This window comes from Hyperolius riggenbachi, chromosome 11 (assembly GCF_040937935.1).
Source record: "Hyperolius riggenbachi isolate aHypRig1 chromosome 11, aHypRig1.pri, whole genome shotgun sequence".
Taxonomy (NCBI): Eukaryota; Metazoa; Chordata; class Amphibia; order Anura; family Hyperoliidae; genus Hyperolius; species Hyperolius riggenbachi.
The window spans coordinates 140,894,757-140,919,890 of record NC_090656.1 but is presented as its reverse complement, the minus strand read 5'-3'; the positions used below and the strand labels follow the sequence as shown (position 1 = coordinate 140,919,890).

General features: G+C 46.1%; 1 protein-coding gene across 2 annotated transcripts in view; it reads right to left on the bottom strand.

The window, feature by feature from the left end:
- The window catches only part of EML3 (EMAP like 3), a 375,337-nt gene that overhangs the window by 145,564 nt on the left and 204,639 nt on the right, over window positions 1-25,134 (bottom strand). For both annotated transcript variants that reach the window (XM_068260560.1, XM_068260561.1), the window contains exons 9-10: window positions 18,800-18,869; window positions 3,020-3,121 (exon numbers count right to left, since the gene is read on the bottom strand). In XM_068260560.1, the coding sequence (XP_068116661.1) occupies window positions 3,020-3,121; window positions 18,800-18,869 (172 nt within the window). The remainder of the gene's footprint in view (window positions 1-3,019; window positions 3,122-18,799; window positions 18,870-25,134) is intronic.

Here is a 25,134-nt window from a genome sequence, read left to right as displayed (position 1 = left end):
GAGTAGGCCCATGTCTCGCTCCAGGGCTGTGAGCCGCTCGTCATGGACGGTAAGATCATCCTGGATCCCTCTTATTTCCTCCCTCGTGGCAGAGGTGATTTTATCTGCCAGATCAGAAAGATCGTCCTTGGTGGGAAGATTGTGGAGGTAATCCCATATCTCCTTCAGGGATCTAGAGATCATGGCAGCCGAGTCTTCCTCTCTGACGGGTGCATCTTTGGGTGGAGAGCTGGCGGCCATCTTGTCTAGTGACTGATTGAGGGCCCGCGGAATTGTATTTTCGGCGGAGGTTCGCCGATGTGCCTTGCCAGTATGTTTAGAGTGTCTCTTACTTCTCCGGGGTCCACTGGCCATCCCCTTATGGCTTAGTAGAAGGGTAGGAACACTTCAGTCAGCGTTATATTGCGGTCTTGGGTGAGGAGCTCTGAAGGAAGCGTCTTCACGCGGCCATGGCTGACTCCGCCCCCGTGCCCTCAACTTTTGCTTGTTATCCACCTGCCCCAACCTTGGCTTGTGATCTCGATTACAACTGTCAGCTGCCATCCCCAAAAATATTCTTTAGTCCTTTTATCTGACCATTCCTCCCTACTCCGCATCTGCCAGCTGCCATCCCCAAAAATATTCTTTAGTGCTCTTATCTAACCATCCGTCCCTACTCCACACAGCAATGTCAACGGTTCTGTTATCACAGGTGGAGAAATCTCAAGACCTGGTGAGTACCAGGCAGTAAAGCAGTCCATTTCCCACTTAAACTATATGCCCCCTGTATCAGTAGCTAGGCATGGGTGTCCCCTGTATAGGTAGCCAGGCATGAGTGCCCCTGTATACGTAGCCAGCCATTTCTATTACTCACCACCTCTAGATCCAGCGATGAGAAGCTCTCCCTGCCTTCTCTCTTGTTGGCATCCAGCCTCGCACTGCTACTAAGTACCGAGTATTGATGACGTCATCAAGCTGGGACCCGACACAACGGGCAGTGTGATGCAGAATGCCGTATGAAGCGGAAGCAACAATCGGCTACCATTGCATTAATTGATCACTATGATCAGCGGCAATCGTAGTGGTCACGTGATCAGGAGCCAATCGCCATGGCTCCTGATTAGTGAGGTGGAGATGTCAGCTGTCATATGACAGCTTAGTCTCCCAGTTCGGAAGGATGTGATTACATTGGGAGTGCCTGGACGGCAGGTAGTGAAATCTACACCCTGGCAAAGATAACAGCACCAAAACAGGGCGTAGATTTCAATCACTGCTGTCCGCAAGGGCAACTAAACACACACACACTGCTTCCTAAGATGTTAAACTATATCCTTAAGATCTAGGCTCAAGCCTCAAACACCTGAAAGCTACAGAGCTCATTAAATATACCCCTATTTTGGATAATGCCTCCCTCTCAGAGCTGAAAAACCTTGCTATTGCACAGCAATGGTTTGAAAAGGGAATTAAGTATATCACCAAATCGACAATGGTGTAGTTAAACCCTTTTCTCACATTTTGAGTTCGCTATACCAGCCTCATCACACTATTTTTACATCCGAGTTAAGCATGCTTTGAAAATCCAGTTCCATGTCACCTCATCAGCAATAGCTGACAATGAAGCTCAAACATTATCTCAGACCATACCTTCAAAAGCCTCATCTGTGTGCTCTCTAACTCACTTATATCACCTAATGCTCATATCAGAGCCTACACCAAAAAGTCTAGATAAGAGCAAAATGTAGGTCCCACCACAGATAGTGAATGGGAGGATGTTCTCACTAATGTCACCAGTGTCTACCTGCATGTTCCAGCCAGGTAGCTTTATTTGTATGTAATCCACTGTCCTACCTCACCCCAGTTACCGCCCTGAGGTGTCCTCAACAAGCCCCAAATGCTCATCTACACTAAGTTCCTTTTTCACATGATTTGGGATTGCCCATTGGTACATACTTACTGTCTGAAGGTTACTAAGTTCATTCATGATGTCATGGGTACTCATGTGCAGTGTGATCCCAAAGTATGTCTTCTCAATCTCTTTCTTCATCTGATTTCTGATAAATATTTTAAGGCCTTCCTGTTTCAAGTCCTCCACCTGGCCACAAAGACTTTGACTAGTTTCTGGATGTGGTCCCCACATGTGCAGATTGGTTGCACACTTTTAATGCGATCCTTCCTTGTGAGAGTCCATGCCTACCACTTGTGGGAGAGTCAACACTACCTGCCTCAATCTCATTACATAAACCCTGTGTTAACACTCAGAAATTTGGCAGGTATATCACCTTTACTTTTCATCAAACTTTTTTTTTTTTTAAAGAGAATCTGTATTGTTAAAATCGCACAAAAGTAAACATACCAGTGCGTTAGGGGACATCTCCTATTACCCTCTGTCACAATTTCGCAGCTCCCCGCCGCATTAAAAGTGGTTAAAAACAGTTTTAAAAAGTTTGTTTATAAACAAACAAAATGGCCACCAAAACAGGAAGTAGGTTGATGTACAGTATGTCCACACATAGAAAATACATCCATATACAAGCAGGCTGTATACACCCTTCCTTTTGAATCTCACAAGATTATTTGTGTGTTTCTTTCCCCCTGTTCTCATGCACTGAAGTTTCAGGCTGCTTGTTTCTTCCTGCAAACAGCTTTGCCCTTGTCTGTAATTCCTAAGTATGTGAAAGCCCAGCCAGCTCAGAGGACGATTTATCCAGCTTGTAAAAGATAAGAGAGAAGAGAGAAGCTGCTCTAATCCTAAATAACACACAGGCAGTGTGCATACAGGGGCCTGGAAGGGGGAGTTCATAGCAGAACCACAACACTGAAGAACTTGGCAGCCTTCCAGACACAGGCTGACAAGTCTGACAAGAGAGAGATAAGTTGATTTATTACAGAGACAGTGACAGTATAAAGTGCTGCAGTAAGCTAGAACACATTAGAATAGCTTTTTGAACTTGTAGGATGATAAAAAACAGGATGCAATTTTTGTTACGGAGTCTCTTTAAATTTGGGACCACATAATAAGTAGAAATGGGCCAAAACTCACCTGGATTGAGAAGGCAAGACAGCCTACACCCTTTTCAAAGAAGCCAAGACCAATCTGATGTAGTATCTGAAGTGTGGAAGAGTCCCAAATAAACACCATTGGCTGCAAATAAAAAAGATTTTCATTTACTATTTAAGATAATTAAATTACTACACCTTTACAAACTGTAATATTACAGTAGAGAAAATCAATGAAATGCTAATAATTTTACATTAACACCAATTTTATTACAATGTTTACAGCTTCGAATTTGACAAATTAAATGCAAAAGTTTATTATTTTAATCGGCCCAGGTTGCATTAAGTGCCATAAAATTAGCAAACCATTGCACTAACTCACAAGTATAAGCATCTCATTGACCACCTGAATGTTACCCATCTAGAACAATGAATATTGCAAAATCATAGTATATTATTGGTTCAGGATGTAACTGGGTTTTATTACTAACTGCTAAGCATTCATTGTTCAAAAGTTATTACATATAGCAATCAGCCCCAAGATTACAACCATAGACAAGTGAATTACATTACATATCTTGTTACAATGGCACCTGCCAAAACATGGGGTATGTCAGGCACAGTAGTGGATGTGTTGGAAGAAGGAAAAACAGGCAAACAATGATCTGAGGAACTATAAAAAACTATAATTGTTAGGGCTAGATGACTGAGTCACAGCATCTCCAAAGTTGAAGGTCTTGGTTAAAGAGACACTGAAGCGAGAATAAATCTCGCTTCTTGTCTCATAGTCAGCAGGTGTATGTGTGTCCCTGCTAAAACGCCCCTATCCCGCGGCTAAACAAGGGTCCCTGACCCCCCAACCCCCCCGCTGCAAAATCTACGACCAACTTGGTCGTAGATTTTGCTGCTGTTGAGGCAGGGCTAACGGCTGCAGCCCTGCCTCTCAGCGCCGTCTATCAGCGGCGCATCGCCGCCTCTCCCCCGCCCCTTTCAGCGAAGGAAGACTGAGAGGGGAGGGGGAGAGGCGGAGATACGCGCTGACAGACGCGCGTGAGGCAGGGCTGCGGCGGTTAGCCCTGCCTTAATCCGGAAGAGGGGATGCGCTGCTTGGAGGGGATTTCGGGGGGTAAGGGACCCCCGTTTAGCTGCGGGATAGCGGCGTTTTAGCAGGGGCACACATGCCCCTGCTGACTATGAGGTCTGAAGCGAGATTTATTCTCGCTTCAGACTCTCTTTAAAGAGGAACTCCAGTAAAAATAAACAATTATCAAGGGGTGAGCAGCACAAACCAACTTTTAATGCAATTTTTTTGCAAAGTATGCACGCAGCAGTGGAGACCCCAATCCCCACAAGAAATATATATAACATACAGAGGGGCTGCAGCACACAACAGGAAAAAACAGTGACAGGGGCTCTTGGTTACGCTTTAACGCGCTTAAGCTCACCAACTGCGCCAAAGTGTCCCCGATCTGGTGAGTCCTACTCTAACCATACAATGCTAGTTTTTATCAGCAGTCTAGTAGAAACTAATCCAAAAACCCAAGAGTCAACTAAATGGGAGAAAAGGAAATTAAAAACACCTCACCTTCCACTAGCTACCAAACGAACTCTCTGGACATGTGCAATGCACTCATTTATATGCTTAACTGTGCTAGACGTGGGCGTGGTTATGCAGGCTCACAAGGGGAAAATTATAATCAATTATTAAGGGGTGAGCAGCACAAACCAACTTTTAATGCAATTTTTTTTGCAAAGTATGCAAGCAGCAGTGGAGACCCCAATCCCCACAAGCCCACGCCCACCTCTAGCACAGTTAAGCATATAAATGAGTGCATTGCACATGTCCAGAGAGTTCGTTTGGTAGCTAGTGGAAGGTGAGGTGTTTTTAATTTCCTTTTCTCCCATTTAGTTGACTCTTGGGTTTTTGGATTAGTTCCTACTAGACTGCTGATAAAAACTAGCATTGCATGGTTAGAGTAGGACTCACCAGATCGGGGACACTTTGGCGCAGTTGGTGAGCTTAAGCGCGTTAAAGCGTAACCAAGAACCCCTGTCACTGTTTTTTCCTGTTGTGTGCTGCAGCCCCTTCAGTAAAAATAACGTAATGAACAAAAGTGTTCAATTTTTACAATAATTATGTATGAATGATTTAGTCAGTGTTTGCCCATTTTAAAATATTTCCCCTCCCTGACTTACAGTCTGACATTTATCATATGGTGACATTTTTACTGCTGGCAGGTGATGTCACTGAAAGGAGATGCTGCTTGCTTTTTTGGCAGTTGGAAACAGCTGTTATTTCCCACAATGCAACAAGACTTCCACAGTGTGATGTCAGTACCTAGGCGCTGACATCACACTGTGGGAGGAGTTTCACCACAATATCAGCCATACAGACCCCCTGATGATCTATTTAAGGAAAGGTAAAGATTTCTGGTGGGAAAGGGGATATCAGCTACTTATTGGGAAGAAGTTCAATTCTTGGTCACGGTTTCTCTTTAAGTTCTTTACTAAATTGCACATCTTTATCACTAGGTTTGTTTGGGGGTAAGGGCAGGGGACATCTCTTTTTATTAACTCTGCCAAACCCCAAGGATTTGGGTGGCATAGCTTTACCAAACTGTCTTCTATATTATTAAGCTGCTCAATTATCTCACTTGTACCACAATTTTTAGAAAGCAGATTTCAAGAGCTCCTTTTGTCTAGAACTAGCCTCTATATCTAAAAAACGTTTATGTGTTGTTCTCAACCACTTCAGTACCAACATATAAAACCCCTTTACGGACCAAAGCAGTTTTGACATTTTAGCCATGTCCCTACACAATCAGCAATAACTTTACCACTACTTGAAGGCAGGGCTGTGGAGTCAGAGTCGTGGAGTCGGAGCAATTTTGGGTGTCTGGAGTCGGAGTCCGAAAAAAATGCACCGACTCCGACTCCTAATGAATTTAAACTGTAATTAAAATAGAAAATATGATAAAATGTTCTATTTCTCAGATAATAGTCATCATAAATAATTTATATATACAGTAATAGCTGTGCTTAGTCCACAAAAATGAAATAAACCGGGGGTGCTCAATAGGTCGATCGCGATCTACCGGTAGATCGCGACCGCCTATTTGGTAGATCGCGGCCTGATGGCCGCGTCTTGTCAAATATCGCGGCCTTTTGGCCGCGTCTATACCTGCCTCGTGTTGTAACTGATCAGCTGCGGCTGTCAGAAAATGGCCGCGGCTGTCACAAAATGCTTCCCAGCGCACGGAGGGGAGAGGCGCGGCTGTCCGCACAGAGGTGTGGCTGAAGGGGAGAGGAGCCAATTGCGAAGCTTCTCCTCTCCCTCCTCTCTGATGGGCAGGAGTTGTGGCCACGCCCCCCAGGTCCCGCGGGTCTTCAAATCACGCGAGACACCGTTCCTCCATCTTGTGTTCTGAGACACGGAGACGAGAGGCTGCTCGGATACGCCGGAGAGGCTTTGAGGTGGGCACATAAGGTGGTGGTGGGTCGGGTCACGGGCTTTCATGTCACTGGCTTTGAAGTGGGCACATTACGGTGGTGGGTCGGGTCGCGGGTGAGGTCGGGAGGATGATTACTGCGTGGTAGCGGTATTTGCAGGGGGAAGGGGATGCCATGTGCTGCCAAATATGGTGGGAAGGGGGGCTTTCATGTTACTGTGTGGGGGGGGGGGTGGGGTGGGGGGGGTATTTTGTGCATCTGCTGCCATTCTGCTGCCAAATATGCGGGGGAGGGGGGCTTTCATGTTACTGTGTGTGTGTGTGGGGGGGGGGGGGGAGGGTATTTTGTGCATCTGCTGCCAAATATGCTGGGGTGGGGGGCTTTCACGTTACTGTGTGTGTGTGGAGGGGGGGGGGGTATTTTGTGCATCTGCTGCCATTCTGTTATTATTATATCTATATCAGTCATGGTTGTGGTGCAATTCTGATAGCAGAGTCCAAGATATCTACCAACATTTCCCATGCTACATTTAGCCTTTATAATGCTGTTATATGACTATACAACACTTGTATAGTAATATACCAGCATTATTAATGCTAAGTTCAGTATTTGAAATGTTGGTAGATCTCCTGGCCTCGGCAAATTTTAAAGTAGCTCGCGAGCCGAAAAAGTGTGGGCACCCCTGAAATAAACCAATCAAAAAATAGTTACTTGTGCTGCTTCAATAAAGCAGTCCCTTTATTTTTAAAGTCAGATATACATATCTGATTGTGACTGTACAGTATATATGATGTCTACACAGGAATCTCTTATATATACGAAATAACCTCTATGCTGTAAGAATAAAGCCTGATGTGTAGCCGAGTCACTAATAGAGATGGTCAATGAGATGGAAATCATTCTGCGTTGATGCTGATTTATGCAAATGTACACACTCTCTTTGCTCATGAAATCAAATCATTTAATATGTTGTTAAAATTTGGTTTGGTGACTAAGAATTAAAGGGTACCTGAGATGGATGAAAAAAAAAGTTTTATACATACCTGGGGCTTCCTCCAGCCCCCTTCAGGCTAATCACTCCCTCGCTGTCCTCCTCCACCACCTGGATCTTCTGCTACGAGTCCTGATAATTCAGCCAGTCAGTGCGGTCCGGCCATGTGCCGCTCCTACAGCCAGGAGCATTCTGTACATGCGCAATAGTATGGGCAGATGTAGTGCGCTCCTGGCGGCGGAGTGTGTGCATGCACACTACGCCAGGCTGGCTCAAGTACCTGGACTCATAGAAGAAGATCCAGGTGGCAGAGGAGGACAGCAAGGGACTGATTAGCCTGAAGGGGGCTGGAGGAAGCCCCAGGTATGTATAAAACTTTAATTTCATCTGTCTCAGGTTTACTTTGTTACACAGTAGTACTATACTCTACATATGCACTCCCCACAGAGCTGCAGGGAATCCACTGAGAATGTTGTGCACATTGAACACAGAGGTGTTGTCTATCACCCATAAACCTGGTTCAGATTGTGCATGAAGAATGTGTAATGGAGGAAGAATCTCCTCATTTCCCTGCAGAGTACCTGCACATCACTTAAAGCTCAACACACACCATACAATCTTGGTTGTACAAATTTACCAAATCTATCTAGTACAAGGGCCAACAGATTGAAAATACCGTGAATGATTGAATGGATAAGCTCTTCATACTACATGAAAGTGGTAAGATTGAACAACTAAGATTGTATGGTGTGTGTTGAGCCTTACATGTACCCACAGTTACATTGCCTAGGGCCTGATATCTTTGTAACGGTCTGTACCTTTTTCAAGTACTCTAACCAAGGACTAGTTTTAGTCTATGACTAAAGGGAATAAATATGGCAGTCTACATATTGTATGGCAGTCTACATAAGTGTTGGCAGTTAAGAGATGAATTTTATGTTACATACTTTCAATCAATAAGATTGTAATATGCAAATTAGAGGAGTCGGAGTCGAGGAGTCGGTGGAATCCTAAACTGAGGAGTCGGAGTCGGTGATTTTTGTACCGACTCCACAGCCCTGCTTGAAGGACCACTGTCACGAAAATCTAGAAAATTTAAAATATATGTAAACATATACAGATAAGAAGTATGTTTTTTCCAGAGTTAAATGAGCCATTAATTACTTTTCTCCTATATTGCTGTCACTTACAATAAGTAGTAGAAATCTGACAGAACCAGCAGATTTTGGACTAGCCCATCACCTCATGGGGATTTTAAGTTTTTTTTTTTTTTATGATTCTTTTATTTTTGAAAATATTATTTTCCAGATAGCACAAACAGACAAAAAAGACAACATATCTTCCCAGTGGTTTGCAAAAGTATTCGGCCCCCTTAAAGTTTTCCACATTTTGTCATATTACTGCCACAAACATGAATCAATTTTATTGGAATTCCATGTGAAAGACCAATACAAAGTGGTGTACACATGAGAAGTGGAACGAAAATCATACATGATTCCAAACATTTAAAAAAAAACAAAAAACTGCAAAGTGGGGTGTGTGTAATTATTCGGCCCCCTGAGTCAATACTTTGTAGAACCACCTTTTGCTGCAATTACAGCAGGGTATGTCTCTACCAGCTTTGCACATCTAGAGACTGAAATCCTTGCCCATTCTTCTTTGCAAAACAGCTCCAGCTCAGTCAGATTAGATGGACAGCGTTTGTGAACAACAGTTTTTAGATCTTGCCACAGATTCTCGATTGGATTTAGATTTGGACTTAATCTTTAACCCTCCTGGCGGTTTGCAAAAAAATCGCCAGGGGGCAGCAAATCTTTTTTTTTTTTTTTTTTTCATGTAGCGAGACAAAGTCTCGCTACATGATAGCCGCTGCTCAGCGGCATCCCCCCAGCCCCTCCGATCGCCGCCGGCGATCGGAGATCCGGAGATCCCGTTCAAAGAACGGGATCTCCTGGAGGGCTTCCCCCGTCGCCATGGCGACGGGCGGGATGACGTCACCGACGTCATCGACGTCGTGACGTCAGAGGGGACTCCGATCTGCCCCATAGCGCTGCCTGGCACTGATTGGCCAGGCAGCGCACGGGGTCTGGGGGGGGGGCGGCCGCGGCGAGAGGAATTGCGGCGGATCGGCGGGTAGCGGCGGCGATCGGGCACTGCACGCAGCTAGCAAAGTGCTAGCTGCGTGCAGCAAAAAAAAAATTATGCAAATCGGCCCAGCGGGGCCTGAGCGGTGCCTTCCGGCGGCATAGCCCGAACTCAGTTCGGGCTTACCGCCAGGAAGGTTAAACCATTCCATTGTTGCCCTGGCTTTATGTTTAGGGTCATTGTCCTGCTGGAAGGTGAACCTCCGCTCCAGTCTCAAGTCTTTTGCAGACTCCAAGAGGTTTTCTTCCAAGATTGCCCTGTATTTGGCTCCATCCATCTTCCCATCAACTCTGACCAGCTTGCCTGTCCCTGCTGAAGAGAAGCACCCCCAGAGCATGATGCTGCCACCACCATATTTGACAGTGGGGATGTTGTGTTCAGAGTGATGTGCAGTGTTAGTTTTCCACCACACATTCCATAGCATTTTGCATTTTGGCCAAAAAGTTCCATTTTGGTCTCATCTGACCAGAGCACCTTCTTCCACATTTTTGCTGTGTCCCCCACATGGCTTGTGGCACACTTCTTATGCTTTTCTGTTAACCTCCCTGGCAGAAACTGCCGCAGAGGATTTTTCAGGCCCTGGTGGGCCGATTTGCATAATTTTTTTTTTGTTACACGCAGCTAGTACTTTGCTACCTGCGTGTACAAACCGATCGCCGCCGATTCGCCGCTACCCGCCGCGCCGCCCCCCTCTTCTCCAGACCCCTTGCGCAGCCTGGCCAATCACCGCCAGGCAGTGCTAAGGGGTGAATCGGGACTCCCTCCGACGCCATGACATGGATGACGTCATCCCGATCGTCGCCATGGCGACGGGGGAAGCCAAACAGGAAATCCTGTTCTGAATGGGATTTCCTGTTTGCTCTGATCACCGGAGGCGATCGGAAGGGGAGAGGGGATGCCGCTGCACAGCGGCTATCATGTAGCAAGAGCTAGGTTAGCTACATGATTTAAAAAAAAAATTTTTTTAAAAAGTGCCGTGCCGCCCCCCCTGGCGATTTTATTGTAATGCCAGGGGGGTTAACAATGGCTTTCTTCTTGCCAATCTTCCATAAAGGCCAACTTTGTAGGAGAGTCAGGAGGTAAGAAGTCATAGCATGCATCAAATCCCTCACATCCTCCCAAAAATGAGTAAGGCCTGAGCAGGACCAAAATATATGCAGAAGAGTTCCCATCTCAACCCCACATCTCCAGCAAGTGCCCAGGAAGATCCAGGAAACATTGTCCAGAGTCTAGAGGGTGTTAAATACCATCGGGTAAAAATATTGTATCCCACCTCCTGACTTCTTGAGGAAATTGACAATTTTTGTGGAAAAAAAATCTAAATTTTAGTCCAATGCTTATCACTAACTGTTCTCCAAGTTCAGCCTCCCATTTAGATCTAAGTGCACCTGCCGGGGATTCAGAGGAATTCAGAAGTGAGTACATCAGTGATATCATGCCCTTAATCGCCCCCTTACCTAGACAAGTTTGTTCAAATGAAGTGCATGGTCTACTGAAGCTTTCCTTTGTTCCCTGGGACCTAAGGAAATGCTTAAATTGTTTCCAACTCCAGACATCAAGACTAGAGGAGTCAAACTGTGTGCGCAACCCAGATAGCTGAACCCAATCCCCATTAGCAATGAGATGGCAGGCATCAACATTTCTGTGCCAATCTATGACTCTAATTAAAACCGCTGCAGCGTGGTAAAGACGAGGAATTGGGACAGCCATGCCTCCCATCTTCTTAAGGGCAATTTGAAGTGAGTTTTTTAATCTGGGCTTATGCCCGCTCCATATGAATGTTCAAAACATCTGTGTGATCTTTTTAAGAAATTGGGCTGGTATGAAGATTGGCAACGTCCAAAAAAGGAAGAGCAAACAGGGCATAACCGTCATCTTTATATTTGTTTTCCCAAACCAGGAAAATTGAGGTTTATCTCAACGCTGAAAATCCCCCCTAATCTTCTCCAGGGCTGGCAAGAAGTTATGTGACAGTAAGTCCTTCGGGTCAGGAGTGATCTGAACTCCTAGGTATTTTAGGGAGTGGGCAGGCCATCTGAATGAGAAATTACTTTTTAACAGGGATTTTAGTGTGTCAGGGAGTAGCACACAAAGAGCTTTACTTTTATCATAATTTATGGATAAATTGGACAATTGGCCACATGTGGAGAATTCTGCCAGAAGGCTAGGGAGGGATATGTGGGGATTGGTTAAATAAAGCAGCATGTCGTCTGCGTAGGCAGCTACTTTGTGAAAGAATTTTGGGAAGGAGACCCCTTGTATGTCCAGGTTGGCTCTTATTTGCAAAGGAAGGGCTCGAGGGAAAGAGCAAAAATTAAGGGAGAAAGGGTACAGCCCTGTCGGGTGCCATTTCGTATATTAAATGTGTCTGACAAGACCCCATTAGCCTTAACCTTAGCATTAAGGCAGGAATATAAAGTTAGAATATGCTTTGCGCATTTTACCCCCTAATCCCACATGGCGAAGGGTGCATTCTATGAAGTACCAATCCACCCTATCAAATGATTTTTCAGCATCAATAGGGGGCAGAAGTGTAGGGGTGGATCGGTACATCACCCAATGCAAAAAGTTTAGAGTGTAAATTGTGTTGTCCCTAGCTTCCCTTCCCATTATGAAACCAACCTGGTCAGGATAAACCAGTTTGGGTAGTAGAGGGAAAAGTCTGTTAGCCAACATTTTAGCATATAGTTTAGGATCTACGTTCAAGAGCGAAATAGGCCTGTAGCTTTGGCAAAGGGCTGGATGCTTTCCATCTTTAGGCAGCACAGAAATATGTGACTCCAACATCTGGGGAGAGGACCAATTCTTATCAAGGGGTAGATCAGTAATTGCATTGAAGGCATTTAGCATATGTGTCTTATAGTATTCCGGGGTAAACCCATCTGGTCCTGGTGACTTACCAGAGGGGATCTGCGATAGAGCCAATCTAAGCTCATCTAATATAAAGGGGTTCCTCAGATTTCAGAGTGTGATATAGAGGGTAATTTAGATTCCTTAAGATAGGAGATTATTTTTTCCCGTTGAAGTGACCTCGACCCAGAGCCCTGGGAAGTTTGCAGATTATACAGCTCAGCATAGTACTCCTTAACCAGTTCACCCTCAAGGGTTTTTACCCTAACGGACCAGAGCAATTTGCACCTGTCAGTGCTCCTCCCTTTTATTCCCTAATAACTTTATTACTACTTATCACAAGAAAATGATCTATACCTCGTTTTTTTCGCCACCAATTAAGGCAACTATTTATGTATTTGTTTTTAACTGATTATTTTTATAAGTATTTTTTTGTTAATGGGGGGGGGGGGGGCTTTGGTAATGCAAGTTATTAAATCTATTAGTATTGTGTAGGTATGTATGTGTCTGTAAGTGTAATTTTACTTTTTGGCCACAAGATGGCGCTCGTGAACACTTTCCCGTTATAGGAAATGTTCACTTTTTTTTTCTACATTTAAATACAATGTGATGGCTTCCTATTTTATGAATGGACGTGGCCGCTGATCGCGGTCACGTCCATTCATTCCAGGCATTGCGATTGGGTAGAGGACCGCTCAGTCCACTTCCCCAATCGCTCAACACGGAAACCCGATGGAAACGGTGGCGGGAGCGGCGCGCACACGTGTGGAGCGGCGGCGGGAACGCGAGACGTATTAAAACGTCATGTTGCCGTTAACAGGCTAAAACATGACGTTTTAATACGTTAGAATGCCATTAAATGGTTAGAGAGTCTAGAAATGCCTTCATATTTATGGTGTAGGACAGAATGTTTGTCTTTGATGCCAGTAATGTAGTTAGATGTTTGTTGCATCTTTAGAGCTCTAGCCAGCATGGAGCCACATTTGTTGCCATATTCATAGAAGGTGCGCTTACACCTATCTGCAGAGTAGCGCACCCTATGAAAGAGCAAATCTTTAAGGCTAGTTCTTTCTTTTGTAAGGCCCCGTTCACACTGCACGCGTTTCCAGCCGCGTTTTGGAAACGCGTGCAGGAGACAGACACGCACGACATCAGACAGTGCATAGAGTGCACTGTCTGATGTTCACACTGCATGCGTTCCGGACCTGTGCGGTCCGGGAACGCATGCTGCACGCATTTTTTGTAAATGGCGTGCGTTCGTACGCGTTGCGGTCCGCACGCGTGGCCGTCCGCGTTTGTGATGTGAACGGGGCCTTAGAGCCTCCAAAGTCTCAGGGGATCTGTCTCTTTTGTGTTTTAACTCTAGGTTTCTGATATGGGACAATACCTCACTGATATCTTTTTCCCTCATCATTTTCCTTTTAGCACCCCCCCTTATTAATATACTGTACCTCTCATAAAACATTTTTGGGTTTCCCAGACCACTAGAGGTGATATATCCCCCTGAGCATTGATCCTGAAGAATTCATCAAGTTCTCCTTTGAGTTTCTAACAGTAAGAGAACAGAGGCGCCAGTAGTATAAAAGTAGATAAAACCTTTAAAATTTGCTTGGAGGAAGCGGTGGACTTCCCTCCACAAAGCAGACACGAATGACTGTCAGATTAATTATGAACACATTTATTACAAATTATAAAGTACCACAAAGATGCAACGCGTTTCGTAGGCAAAGCCTACTTCATCAGGCAATAAGGTGGGGACAACAGAAATTCGGCAATAGCAGATAGAGTTATCACCATGTTGTATCTATATTGGGGAAGTCCCACATCCCAAGCCCCCCCCCAACCGAGCTAGGAACCTATAAACGTGCCCCCCAAGCCAGCCACACAACCCCATCCAAGATTTTACATAATGCATATTCGCATTTAGAGAACAATACTGTGCATATATGGTGGAAAACAGCACACTGAACCTAATAAAGCACAATCCTATATTAACAGAAACTTCTGTTAAAGCATCATGAGATAGCCTGCATGGCATTGGAGCGGAGTCCAGGGAGCCATCATCACACGGAGGGGAGCAGGGCAGGGCACTCCGAGACACAGGGCCACCCTCAGTTGTCGCTCAGCCAGAAATGTCACATTAGGGTCTATGCCGAGCCTTCAAGTGGGCAAAAGTTGTAGCCGGACCACTTCCGTGTGGGGTAAAAGCAGTGGGCTGCAGGCAAAAGATCCAGCTTTAAGCGGGGTTAGAAAGGGGGGCATAGGAAACATCACTGTATTCACAACTGGTCCAATGCATTGGGGCCCACGTGCACGTTGAGGTTGAGCTGTTGGTAGACCGTCCGGGTCCCACTCAGGAATATCCACAGAAGGTATTTCCAGTGTTTGAAGCGGGTCCCCTTCTCCACCGTTAGATGAAAAGGAAAGCCCCAGTGATATGTCGCTCCTTACTGCTGGAGAGCTTGAATTAGCGGTTTTAGAGCCCGACATTGAGAGAGAGTAGAAGGGGCCAGATCTTGGTATAGGGAAACCTGTGCACCTTTGAAGCTCACAGGGCCGTGGATGTGTGTCCCTGCCATTATTTGCTCCTTCTCTTGAAAATTGTGCAATCTGCAGATAATGTCCCTGGGGAGGGGGCGCTTGTTCTTTAGGCATGGCCCTCCTCCGGGTGGTTTAGTAGGCCATTAAACAAGGACCTCATGGAGGCAAAGATGGTGTCTGCCTGGATCGACTCCGTTACCCCGTGCACACGGATATTTTTTCTGCGCCCTCTATTTTGTAGGTCCTTGAGGTTCACCCTTAAGATTTGGGTATGTGTGCGCTGAGTGACCCCCTCTGTCTTCAAATGAGCCACTTCAGCACACAGCTCCGCTATGTCAGTTTCGGTCTGCTAGGCCCGAGACGTCTGTGTGGATCGCCGTGATCTCTGAGCTTGTGGAAGTAAGAATGCGCTCGGTTTGCTCATCCAAGTCTTGTTTAGTGGGAAGGCTGCGGAGGTACTTTCAGATGTCCTCGAGGTTGGTTAGCGCTGCCGGACCAGCTTTGCTAGGACCTGCTGATTGTGTAGGTGAGTGTGCAGTGTCGGCCATCTTAGCGGTTTCCTGCCCGGAGCTTTGAGCCTGAAAATATCTGGTAAGCGGGCGCTGAGATGGAGTCTGTGGTCTCCGGGTAGATTGCCCACCTTTGTTATCCTTCTTTCTACCCCTCTGGGTGCTCATGAGCGAAGAGGGAAAGGCTTGAAGAAGCTTAAGAAGCACACGAGCCTGGGAGCTTAGGAGAACATGTCCTCACTCCTCCATTGCTGGCTCCGCCCCAGGGTTTTATTTTTAAAAGCACTTAGTGAATGGCAGTTGCTCTGTCCAACTGCCAAAAAAAGTTTATAGTGGGAACAGAGGCTGGCCAGCATCTTTTTATAAATCTTTTTCAAGGAGTATCTTTATAAAGAGTAAAGGCCATGCTGAGAATCCCCTATGGAGAGATGGACTAGCCCAAAACCTGTCGGTAATGTCATATTTCTACTATCTACTGTAATTGACAGCAACATAGGAGAAAAGTAATGCATGGCTCATTTTACTCTGGAAGAAACATACCGTATTTTTTCGGACTATAAGATGCTCCGGACCTTAAGACGCACCTAGGTTTAGAGGGCAAAAACCAGGGGAAATTTTTTTTTCTTAACCTGGTGCGTCTATGGTCCAGGGGCGGCTTGTGGATGTTCTCACCCCAATTATTATGGCCTTCTTGTACTTCTTGTGCCCCCCCCCCCTTGTACCTCCATTTGTCCTATTCCTATACTCCTTGTGACTTCCTGAGTCCCCATCTGTCCCCCTGTTACCTCCTCAGTTTGTGCCCCTGTGTCCTTTGCTTGTCCCCGTGTCCTCAGCTTGACCCCCTGTGTCCTCAGCATGTCCTTTTGTGTGCTATGCTTATCCCTCTGTGTCCTCAGCTTGTCCCCGTGTCTTCAGCATGTCCCCGTGTCCTCAGCTTATCTCCCTGTGTCCTCAGCATGTCCCCCTGTGTCCTCAGCATGCCCTCCTGTGTGCTATGCTTGTTTCTATGTGTCCTCAGCTTGTCCCCGTGTCCTCAGCATGTCCCTCGGTGTCCTCAACTTGTCACCCTGTGTCCCCAGCTTGCCCCCCCCATGTGTTATGCTTGTCCCTCTGTGTCCTCTGCTTGTCCCCCTGTGTCCTCAGCTTGTCCCCCTGTGTCCTCAGCATGTCCCCCTGTGTCCTCAGCATGTCCCTGTGTCCTCAGCATGTCCCCCTGTGTCATCTTGCCCCCCCCCCCCCATGTGTTATGCTTGTCCTTCTGTGTCCTCTGCTTGTCCCCCTGTGTCCTCTGGATGTCCCGCTGTGTCCTCTGCATGTCCCCCGTGTCCTCAGCATGTCCCCCTGTGTCCTCAGCATGTCCCCCTTCTGCATGTCCCCCTGTGTCCTCAGCATGTCCTCCTGTGTCCTCAGCATGTCCCCCTGTGTGCTATGCTTGTCCCCGCCACCGCAGTGTAATTAACAGCATCCATAAATCTGATTGCCCCCCGCTGTGCAGTTAGTGGCAGCCATGTGTCCCCGCCCCCCACAGTGTAATTAGCGGTGTCGGTATAATCCTATTAGGCCCCCGCTGTATAGTTGTTGTCAGCAATGTATAACCCGATAGTGTCCTGCATCAGTACAATGCCATCGCCCCCCGCTGAGTAATTAGCAGCCATGGCTCACATGATCCTAGAAGTCCGCGTTGCTCAAAGACCTCTCCGAGGCATTTCATGTCGCGTCATTACAAGTGGCCGGCACTAGAGGGAAGAATGACACATCGGATAGAGGTCTCTGAGCAGCGCAGACTTCTAGGATCATGAGAGCCATGGCTATTAATTACACAGCGGGGGCGATGGCATTGTACTGATGCGTGCAGCGAATACACAGGACACTCTGTGTCCCCTGCTTGTCCCCCTGTGTCCTCAGCTTGTCCCCCTGTGTCCTCAGCATGTCCCCCTGTGTCCTCAGCATGTCCCCCTGTGTCCTCATCTTGCCCCCCCCCCCCCCCCCCCCATGTGTTATGCTTGTCCTTCTGTGTCCTCTGCTCGTCCCCCTGTGTCCTCTGAATGTCCCGCTGTGTCCTCTGCATGTCCCCCTGTGTCCTCAGCATGTCCCCCTTCTGCATGTCCCCCTGTGTCCTCAGCATGTCCCCCTGTGTGCTCAGGATGTCCCCCTGTGTGCTATGCTTGTCCCCGCCGGCGCAGTGTAATTAACAGCATCCATAAATCTGATTGCCCACCGCTGTGCAGTTAGTAGGCAGCCATGTGTCCCCGCCCCCCACAGTGTAATTAGCAGTGTCGGTATAATCCTATTAGGCCCCCGCTGTGTAGTTGTTGTCAGCAATGTATAACCCGATAGTGTCCTGTGTATTCGCTGCACACATCAGTACAATGCCATCGCCCCCCGCTGTGTAATTAGCAGCCATGGCTCACATGATCCTAGAAGTCTGCGATGCTCAGAGACCTCTCCGATGCGTCATTCTTCCCTCTATTGCCGGCCACTTGTAATGACGCGACATGAAAAGCCGGCACTAGAGGGAAGAATGACGCATCGGAGAGGTCTCTGAGCAACGCGGACTTCTAGGATCATGTGAGTCATGGCTGCTAATTACACAGCGGGGGGCGATGGCATTGTACTGATGCATGCGGTGAATACACAGGACACTATCGGGTTATACATTGCTGACAACAACTACACAGCGGAGGTCTAATAGGACTATACCGACACCGCTAATTACACTGTGGGGGGCGGGGACACATGGCTAAATTTGCTCACATAAATCCAAGTCCTCTTGCCTTGTTGTATCTGTGTGTGACCGGGACTTTTTCAACATATGGTTTCACTGGGTCAGGGAATGCTAGTGTATTTCAAATTTAGAATATTTATTAATATACTGTACATCTTCATTTAGTATTTAAAGTCCACAGATTTCCTTCCTTTCGAGCATCTATGTAATTTGCTGGAAAAACAATTCTGACCCATGAAGAGAATGGCCGCAATAGCAGCATAGGGGGCGATATACAGGCTGGGGACGCGAACAATCACTCGCGTTCCCATGCCTGTCGGCCGGAGACGGCCAAGCCGGAAGTGCTCGCCGGCAGGTCCTGGAGCGTCAGAGCGGGGCTGCGAGGGCACCGATCGGCTGCAGGGGCTGAGGGAAGCCCCAGGTGAGTTAATCTCATTTTTTTTCCCCGGCTTTAGGTTCACTTTAAGATATTAAATAGTAATATCTCCAGTCCCAGCATCAGTTAATCCTCTTCTCCAGTACATATGTTTAATCTATTTTCAATATATAGAATATCATTTGCATTATTCAGACTGCTGAAAATGTGTGCAGCAGTGCATCTCCCTTGCTTACCTTTCCATCCTTGTCTACACCAGCCGTTTGTCCAGAAGCTACTCTAACTCCATCAGGATGAACAGCTAAACTGCACAAAGAGAGAATAAAAAGAAAAGTAAACTTAAGAAATGAATTTAATTTGCATTTAAAGCAATTGCTGTATTATAATGGAAATATTTTTTTCTTAAAGTATACTTGACCTGAGGAAAAGCTACCTAAACTTAAGTACAGAAATACAGTATGTTCATGCTGGATCCCCATACCTCTGTGCATTTTCTGTTCCTCTCCTCATTACCCCTGGTTGCTGTAATCAGTCCTTGAAAAATGTGGCTTGTGGCTAAAGTAAAAGTGGATGAGGCAGGCTTGCTGTGATGTTCCCTCCTATCACCTCCCCTTTATGGTTTTAAGAGGGGGGGGGGGGGGATTTACGACAGGTAATGAAAGAAGAACATGTGAATACAACTTTATTCAAGAAGTTTGAAGGATGGGCTTAATATCAAACCTGCTTAATGATTAACTACCGTATGAGCAAGAGGAACATCAACTTCATGATAAACTATGAACCACAGAAACATCTGCCTTATGATAAATTGTAGAAACATGTACAAGACAGAAAAAATGCAAACTTTCAGGCTAGCGTTGCACTGTTTTACCGCAGAGTAACGCAACGAAAATGCAAGGCAATGAGGCCTAGCACACTAACCATGTTGCATTGTGCTAGAAGTTGTGTAAGTCAATGGGCGATGCAGAGAACTGCTTTTGTTGCCGCCGGTGCAGTGTGCATATGTGGAACAACGGCTGCGTAATATGTCAGCGCTGCGTAATATGTTGGCGGTTTATAAATACAATAAATAAATAAAATACGGCAGGGAACACGGGAAACCCAGTGATGCACTTCCTGTCCAGCACGGACTACGTCACACGGTGAGTGGTGGGGAGGGAGCGGCGTCATGCATATGACCCTGTCTGCGCACTCTGCCGCAGGGTCAAATGAATAAAGTTTTTTGCATTGCGGTGTGATGTGATAGGGGCAGAGCATCACACTGCAATGCAGTGGCCAGGTGTAAAACCGGCCTCAAGCATCCTAATCTCCTGTGGCCCTCTGGACTACCAATGCATATTTGAATGGATGACATGTGCTTTCATTGTTTGAGGCAATTATTATTTATTTCACTTACAGTTGTGTTTAAAATTATTCAACCCTAATGCTGTAAAGGGTTTTAGTGAATTTAGTGTACATTTGTAATTGTGTTCAGAATGAAATCTTACAAGGACTTTTTAAAGAACCAAATGCAACTAAAATGACATCAATTGTTTTTGTAATACAGTATTAAATGGTTTTTTTGTGTGATTTCTTCATTGACACAATGATTCAACCCCTTAAAGAGTACCACTCTTAAGAACAGAGGTTCATTCTAGTGTTTTCGATCAGGTATTGAAAACACCTGTGGATGTTAACGAGCAGCAATCAAGCATAATAAGCACCAATTAGGCAGATTTAAAATGACTGTGATACTCAGTTCCTTCTAGACATTTACTGGTGTGTTTACAGACATGGTGAAGTCAAGAGAATGGTCCAGGAAGACAAGAGAAGAGGTGATTTCTCTTCACAGGAAATGCAATGGCTATAAGAAGATTGCAAAGATGTTAAACATACCAAGAGACGCCATAGGAAGCATCATTTGCAAATTCAAGGCAAAGGGCACTGTTGAAACGCTACCTGGTCGTGGCAGAAAGAAGATGCAGATTTTGACTGCTGTGCGTTACCTGAAGCGCAAAGTGGAGAAAAGTCCCCGTGTGACTGCTGAGGAACTGAAAAAAGATTTGTCAGATGCGGGTACTGAAGTTTCAGCTCAGACAATAAGGCGCACACTGTGTAATGAAGGCCTACATGCCAGAACTCACAGGCGCACCCCCTTGCTGTCTCCAAAGAATAAGAAGAGTGGACTGCAGTATGCCAAAAGTCATATAAACAAACCACAAAAGTTTTGGGATAGTGTTCTGTGGACTGATGAAACAAAATTAGAACTGTTTGGGCCCATGGGTCAACGCTATGTTTGGAGGAGGAAGAACAAGGCCTATGAAGAAAAGAACACCTTGCCTACTGTGAAGCATTGCGGGGGGGGGGGGGGGGGGGGGGTCAATCATGCTTTGGGGCTGTTTTGCTTCTGCAGGTACAGGGAAGCTTTAGTGTGTGCCAGGTACCATGAATTATTTTCAGTACCAGGAGATATTGGATGAAAATGTGATGCAGTCTGTTACAAACCTGAGGCTTCAGAGACGTTGGACCTTTCAACAGGACAATGATCCCAAGCATACCTCCAAGTCCACTAGAGCATGGTTGCAGATTAAAGGCTGGAACATTTTGGAGTGGCCATCGCAGTCACCAGACTTAAATCCGATTGGGAACCTTTGGTGGGACTTAAAGAAAGCAGTTGCAGCGCACAAGCCTAAGAATGTGACTGAACTTGAGGCTTTTGCCCATGAAGAATGGGCTAAGATACCCGTAGATCGCTGCAAGACAATTGTGTCAAGCTATTCTTCACGTATAAAAGCTGTTATAACTGGAAAAGGATGCTGTACTAAGTACTAAGAATGAATGTCACTTGGGGGTTGAAAAAAACTGATTATGATGTGAGCACAGAATAGACATTTGTGGTTATTTCATTATAAATGTTATGTTATATTTGTCTGACTTACAAGTGCCTCTTTGATTTAATTGTAAACAAGATGGATGAAATGATCAAAATCAATGTCAAACTGGCCAAAACACTCAATTTCAGTGGGGGTTGAATAATTTTGAACACAACTGTATTTTTCTATTTATTCTAAGTTTTCTACTAAGAGATAATTTTGATCTTGTGTTCAAGATACAGTTTCTGCACCCTGCAAATGAAAAAGTACCAAACAGTAGGTGAAAAAGGACTGCCAAAATTATCCTGAGTATTTTCTTGCCTGCTAGTGGCTTAAAATATGAAAATATCACCTAGGAGAAAACTTGAGAGAAAAAGTGAATAGAATGAAAGTGGCCATACACTGGCCCGATTTGCGGCCGTTTCGACAGCAGATTCGATCCTAGGATCGAATCTTCTGCCAATCGTTCGCGCTAAACGCACACACCGATCCGATTTCCTCCCGAAATCGGATCGGTCCGTCGATCGCGCCGTGCGGGAAATTACCCTCGATCGCCCGCGGGTAGGGAGCGCATCGCTAGCGGCGGCCGATCCGATCAGGTATACATTACCTGACACTGGCTCCCGGGCGTCTTCTCCGCATCTTCTCTGCGCTGCACCTGCTCCATCCCGGCGCTTCCTGTCACTGCAGTGACCAGGAAGTTCAAATAGAGGGCGCTCTATTTGAACTTCCTGGTCACGGAGTGACACAGGAAGCGCCGGGATGGAGCGGGTGCAGCGTGGAGAAGATGCGGAGAAGATGCCCGGGAGCCAGCGTCAGGTAATGTATGCGCGCGGGGGGGGACAGGTGGCAGCGGCGGCTCCACAGATTGTGATCGGTTTCAGGCTGAAATCGATTCACAATCTGTTTGCAGTAAAGGCAGCCATACGATCCCTCTCTGATCAGATTCGATCAGATAGGGATCTGTCAGCTGGTCGATCTAATGGCAAATCGACCAGTGTATGGCTACCTTAAGGGCTCCTGTCTTTACATTGTTTATTCAGAGGGTGAGAGCAGATGGCAGACCTTCCAATCTTTTATTCCCTGTTTTGTTACATGTTGTTCTCTGATAGCTAATTTGATTATGGTTTGTGTCTTCCTGTTGGTATTCTTTAGGAAATAGCTAATTTGATTACTGTGGTTGTCTACGTATTGTCAAATGCTCCAAAGGCTCGTACACATATCGGATTTTCGCAAACAACCCGTCGTTTGGACGTCAAATCAGGCGTGTGTGTGGTCTGTCGTTCAGCTGATAAAGACTGTATTTGAACATTTCGCCAAGCTCGTACACATGTCGGATTTTCGCAAACGACCGGTCATTTGGATGTCAAATCGGGCGTCTGTACGGTCTGTTGTTCAGCTAATAAGATTGGATTTGAATGATCCGCGGATCGCTCACGTCCAGTCTTATCAGCTGAACGACGGACTGTACACACATCCGATTTGATGTCCAAACGACCGGACATTCAAACGTCCAAACGACGGGTCATTTGGGAAAATCCAACATGTGTATGTACCTCAAGTGTTGAATAGATCTAAGCACTGATCAGATCCTTAAAGGAGTTCTGCGGAGGGTTTAAAAAAACATAAAAATGACACTCACCTGGGGCCTCTATTGCCCCCCTGCAGCTGCCATGTCCCGCGCCGTCCTCCTACGATTCTTCGTTCCCAGCCGCCAGTCCCATCTAATTATTCGTCTAACTAAACGAATACTGCATGCTCCCGCTCGCATCTCTGGGAGCTTAATGCGCAGGTGCAGTACAATGTTTTCTCATACTGCGCAGTAAGCTCCCGGAGGCATGCGCAGCCACAGTTGTCTTAGAAGAATAATTAGGCTGGGACCGGCAGCAGGGAACGGAGAATCGTAGGAGGACGGGGCGGGACTTGACAGCTGCAGGGGGCTGATAGAAGCCCCAGGTAAGTGTCAGTTTTTTGTTTTTTAAACCCTCCAAAGAACCTTTTAATGCTGGGAACACATGATGCAATTTCCCGTACGATTGACGGGTGATCGAATGGGAAGTTGTACCGTGTGTACATGTTCAAACTGTTCAAATCCATTAATTTCTCGATCAGAAACAGATCAGACATGTCGGAAATCATTCGGATGGGAAATTGCATTGTGTGTTCCTAGCATTAAATTTTAAAAGAGGGAAGATTGTTCAACATGGGGTTTATATTGCTGAATACCCTACAAAATCATATATAACCTTCTGTATGTTACAATACTTTTTTGTATGGTGCTGATCCAGTTCTGTATCGTGCCTGAAGATAAAACATAAGTTTTGAAAGCTTGCAAAGAAATCTTGTACAGTTACTGATTAAACGTATCACCTAAAAAACTTTTATTGTTATGTCTTTGGATTTTCTCCATGGCTAAAACTGGACCTCACACAACTGGCCTCCCTTAAGGCGAATGAACGGGACGAGGAAGAGGTGGGAGTGGGAAGGTGAGGGATTAATGCATTAATAACTAATTACTTTGACCAAACCATGAAACAAATGCTAGTGACACTGATATTTCACACATACATCCTCCTCCTCATTCAGTCGACTCCAACTCTTTGTGACCATATGTACTACTGCACATCAGATTTATCTGTCATTTATGGCTTCTTTCAGTTGTAGCATAGGCATGTTCATAGCTTCTGATTGCTCCTGTTCATCTGGTATTCTTGGCAAAAATTAACTGGAGTTGGCTGCCAGTACCTTCTCCAGTGGATGGTATTTAGTCTGATCTCTCTGCAATGACCTGCTCGTCTTTGGTGGCTCTACGCCATAGAGATCACTGCTTCATTAAGATACACAAGCTACTTCACCACGGCAAGGTAATGATCCAGTAGAGGCACACGTCCGTAGCAGGTGCTAATTAGAAGTATGGGCCTTAAAGTGAACCTGAGGTGAGAGGGATATGGAGGCCGCCATATTTATTTATTTTTAAGCAATACTAATTGCCTGGCTGTCATGCTGATCCGCTGCCTCTAATACTTTTAGCTATAGACCCTGAGGAAGCATGATCAGGTGTTTCTGACAATATTGTCAGAAATGACAAGATTAGCTGCATGCATGTTTAAAACAGACACTACTGCAGCCAAATAGATCAGCAGGGCTGCCAGGCAACTAGTATTTTTTAAAATAAAATAAATATGGCAACCTCCATATCACCTTCACCTTGGGTTCACATTAAAGAGACTCTGAAGCGAGAATAAATCTCGCTTCAGAGCTCATAGTTAGCAGGGGCACGTGTGCCCCTGCTAAACCGTCGCTATAGCGCCGCTAAACGGGGGTCCCTTTACCCCCAAACCCCGCACTGCGACACTTGGTCGCAGACTTGGTCGCTCCTGGAGGCAGGGCTAACGGCTGCAGCCCTGCCTCCAGTCGCGTCTATCAGCGGCGCATCGCCGCCTCTCCCCCGCCCCTCTCAGTGAAGGAAGACTGAGAGGGGCGGGGGAGGGGTGGAGATACGCACTGACAGACGCGCGTGGGGCAGGGCTGCGGCGGTTAGCCCTGCCCCAACCAGGAAGCGCTCCCCCGCTGAAACGAGGGAATTTGGGGGTGAAGGGAAACCCCGTTAAGCCGCGGGATAGCGGCGGTTTAGCAGGGGCACACGTGCCCCTGCTATCTATGAGGTCTGAAGCGAGATTTATTCTCGCTTCAGACTCTCTTTAAGTATGTTACTTCTT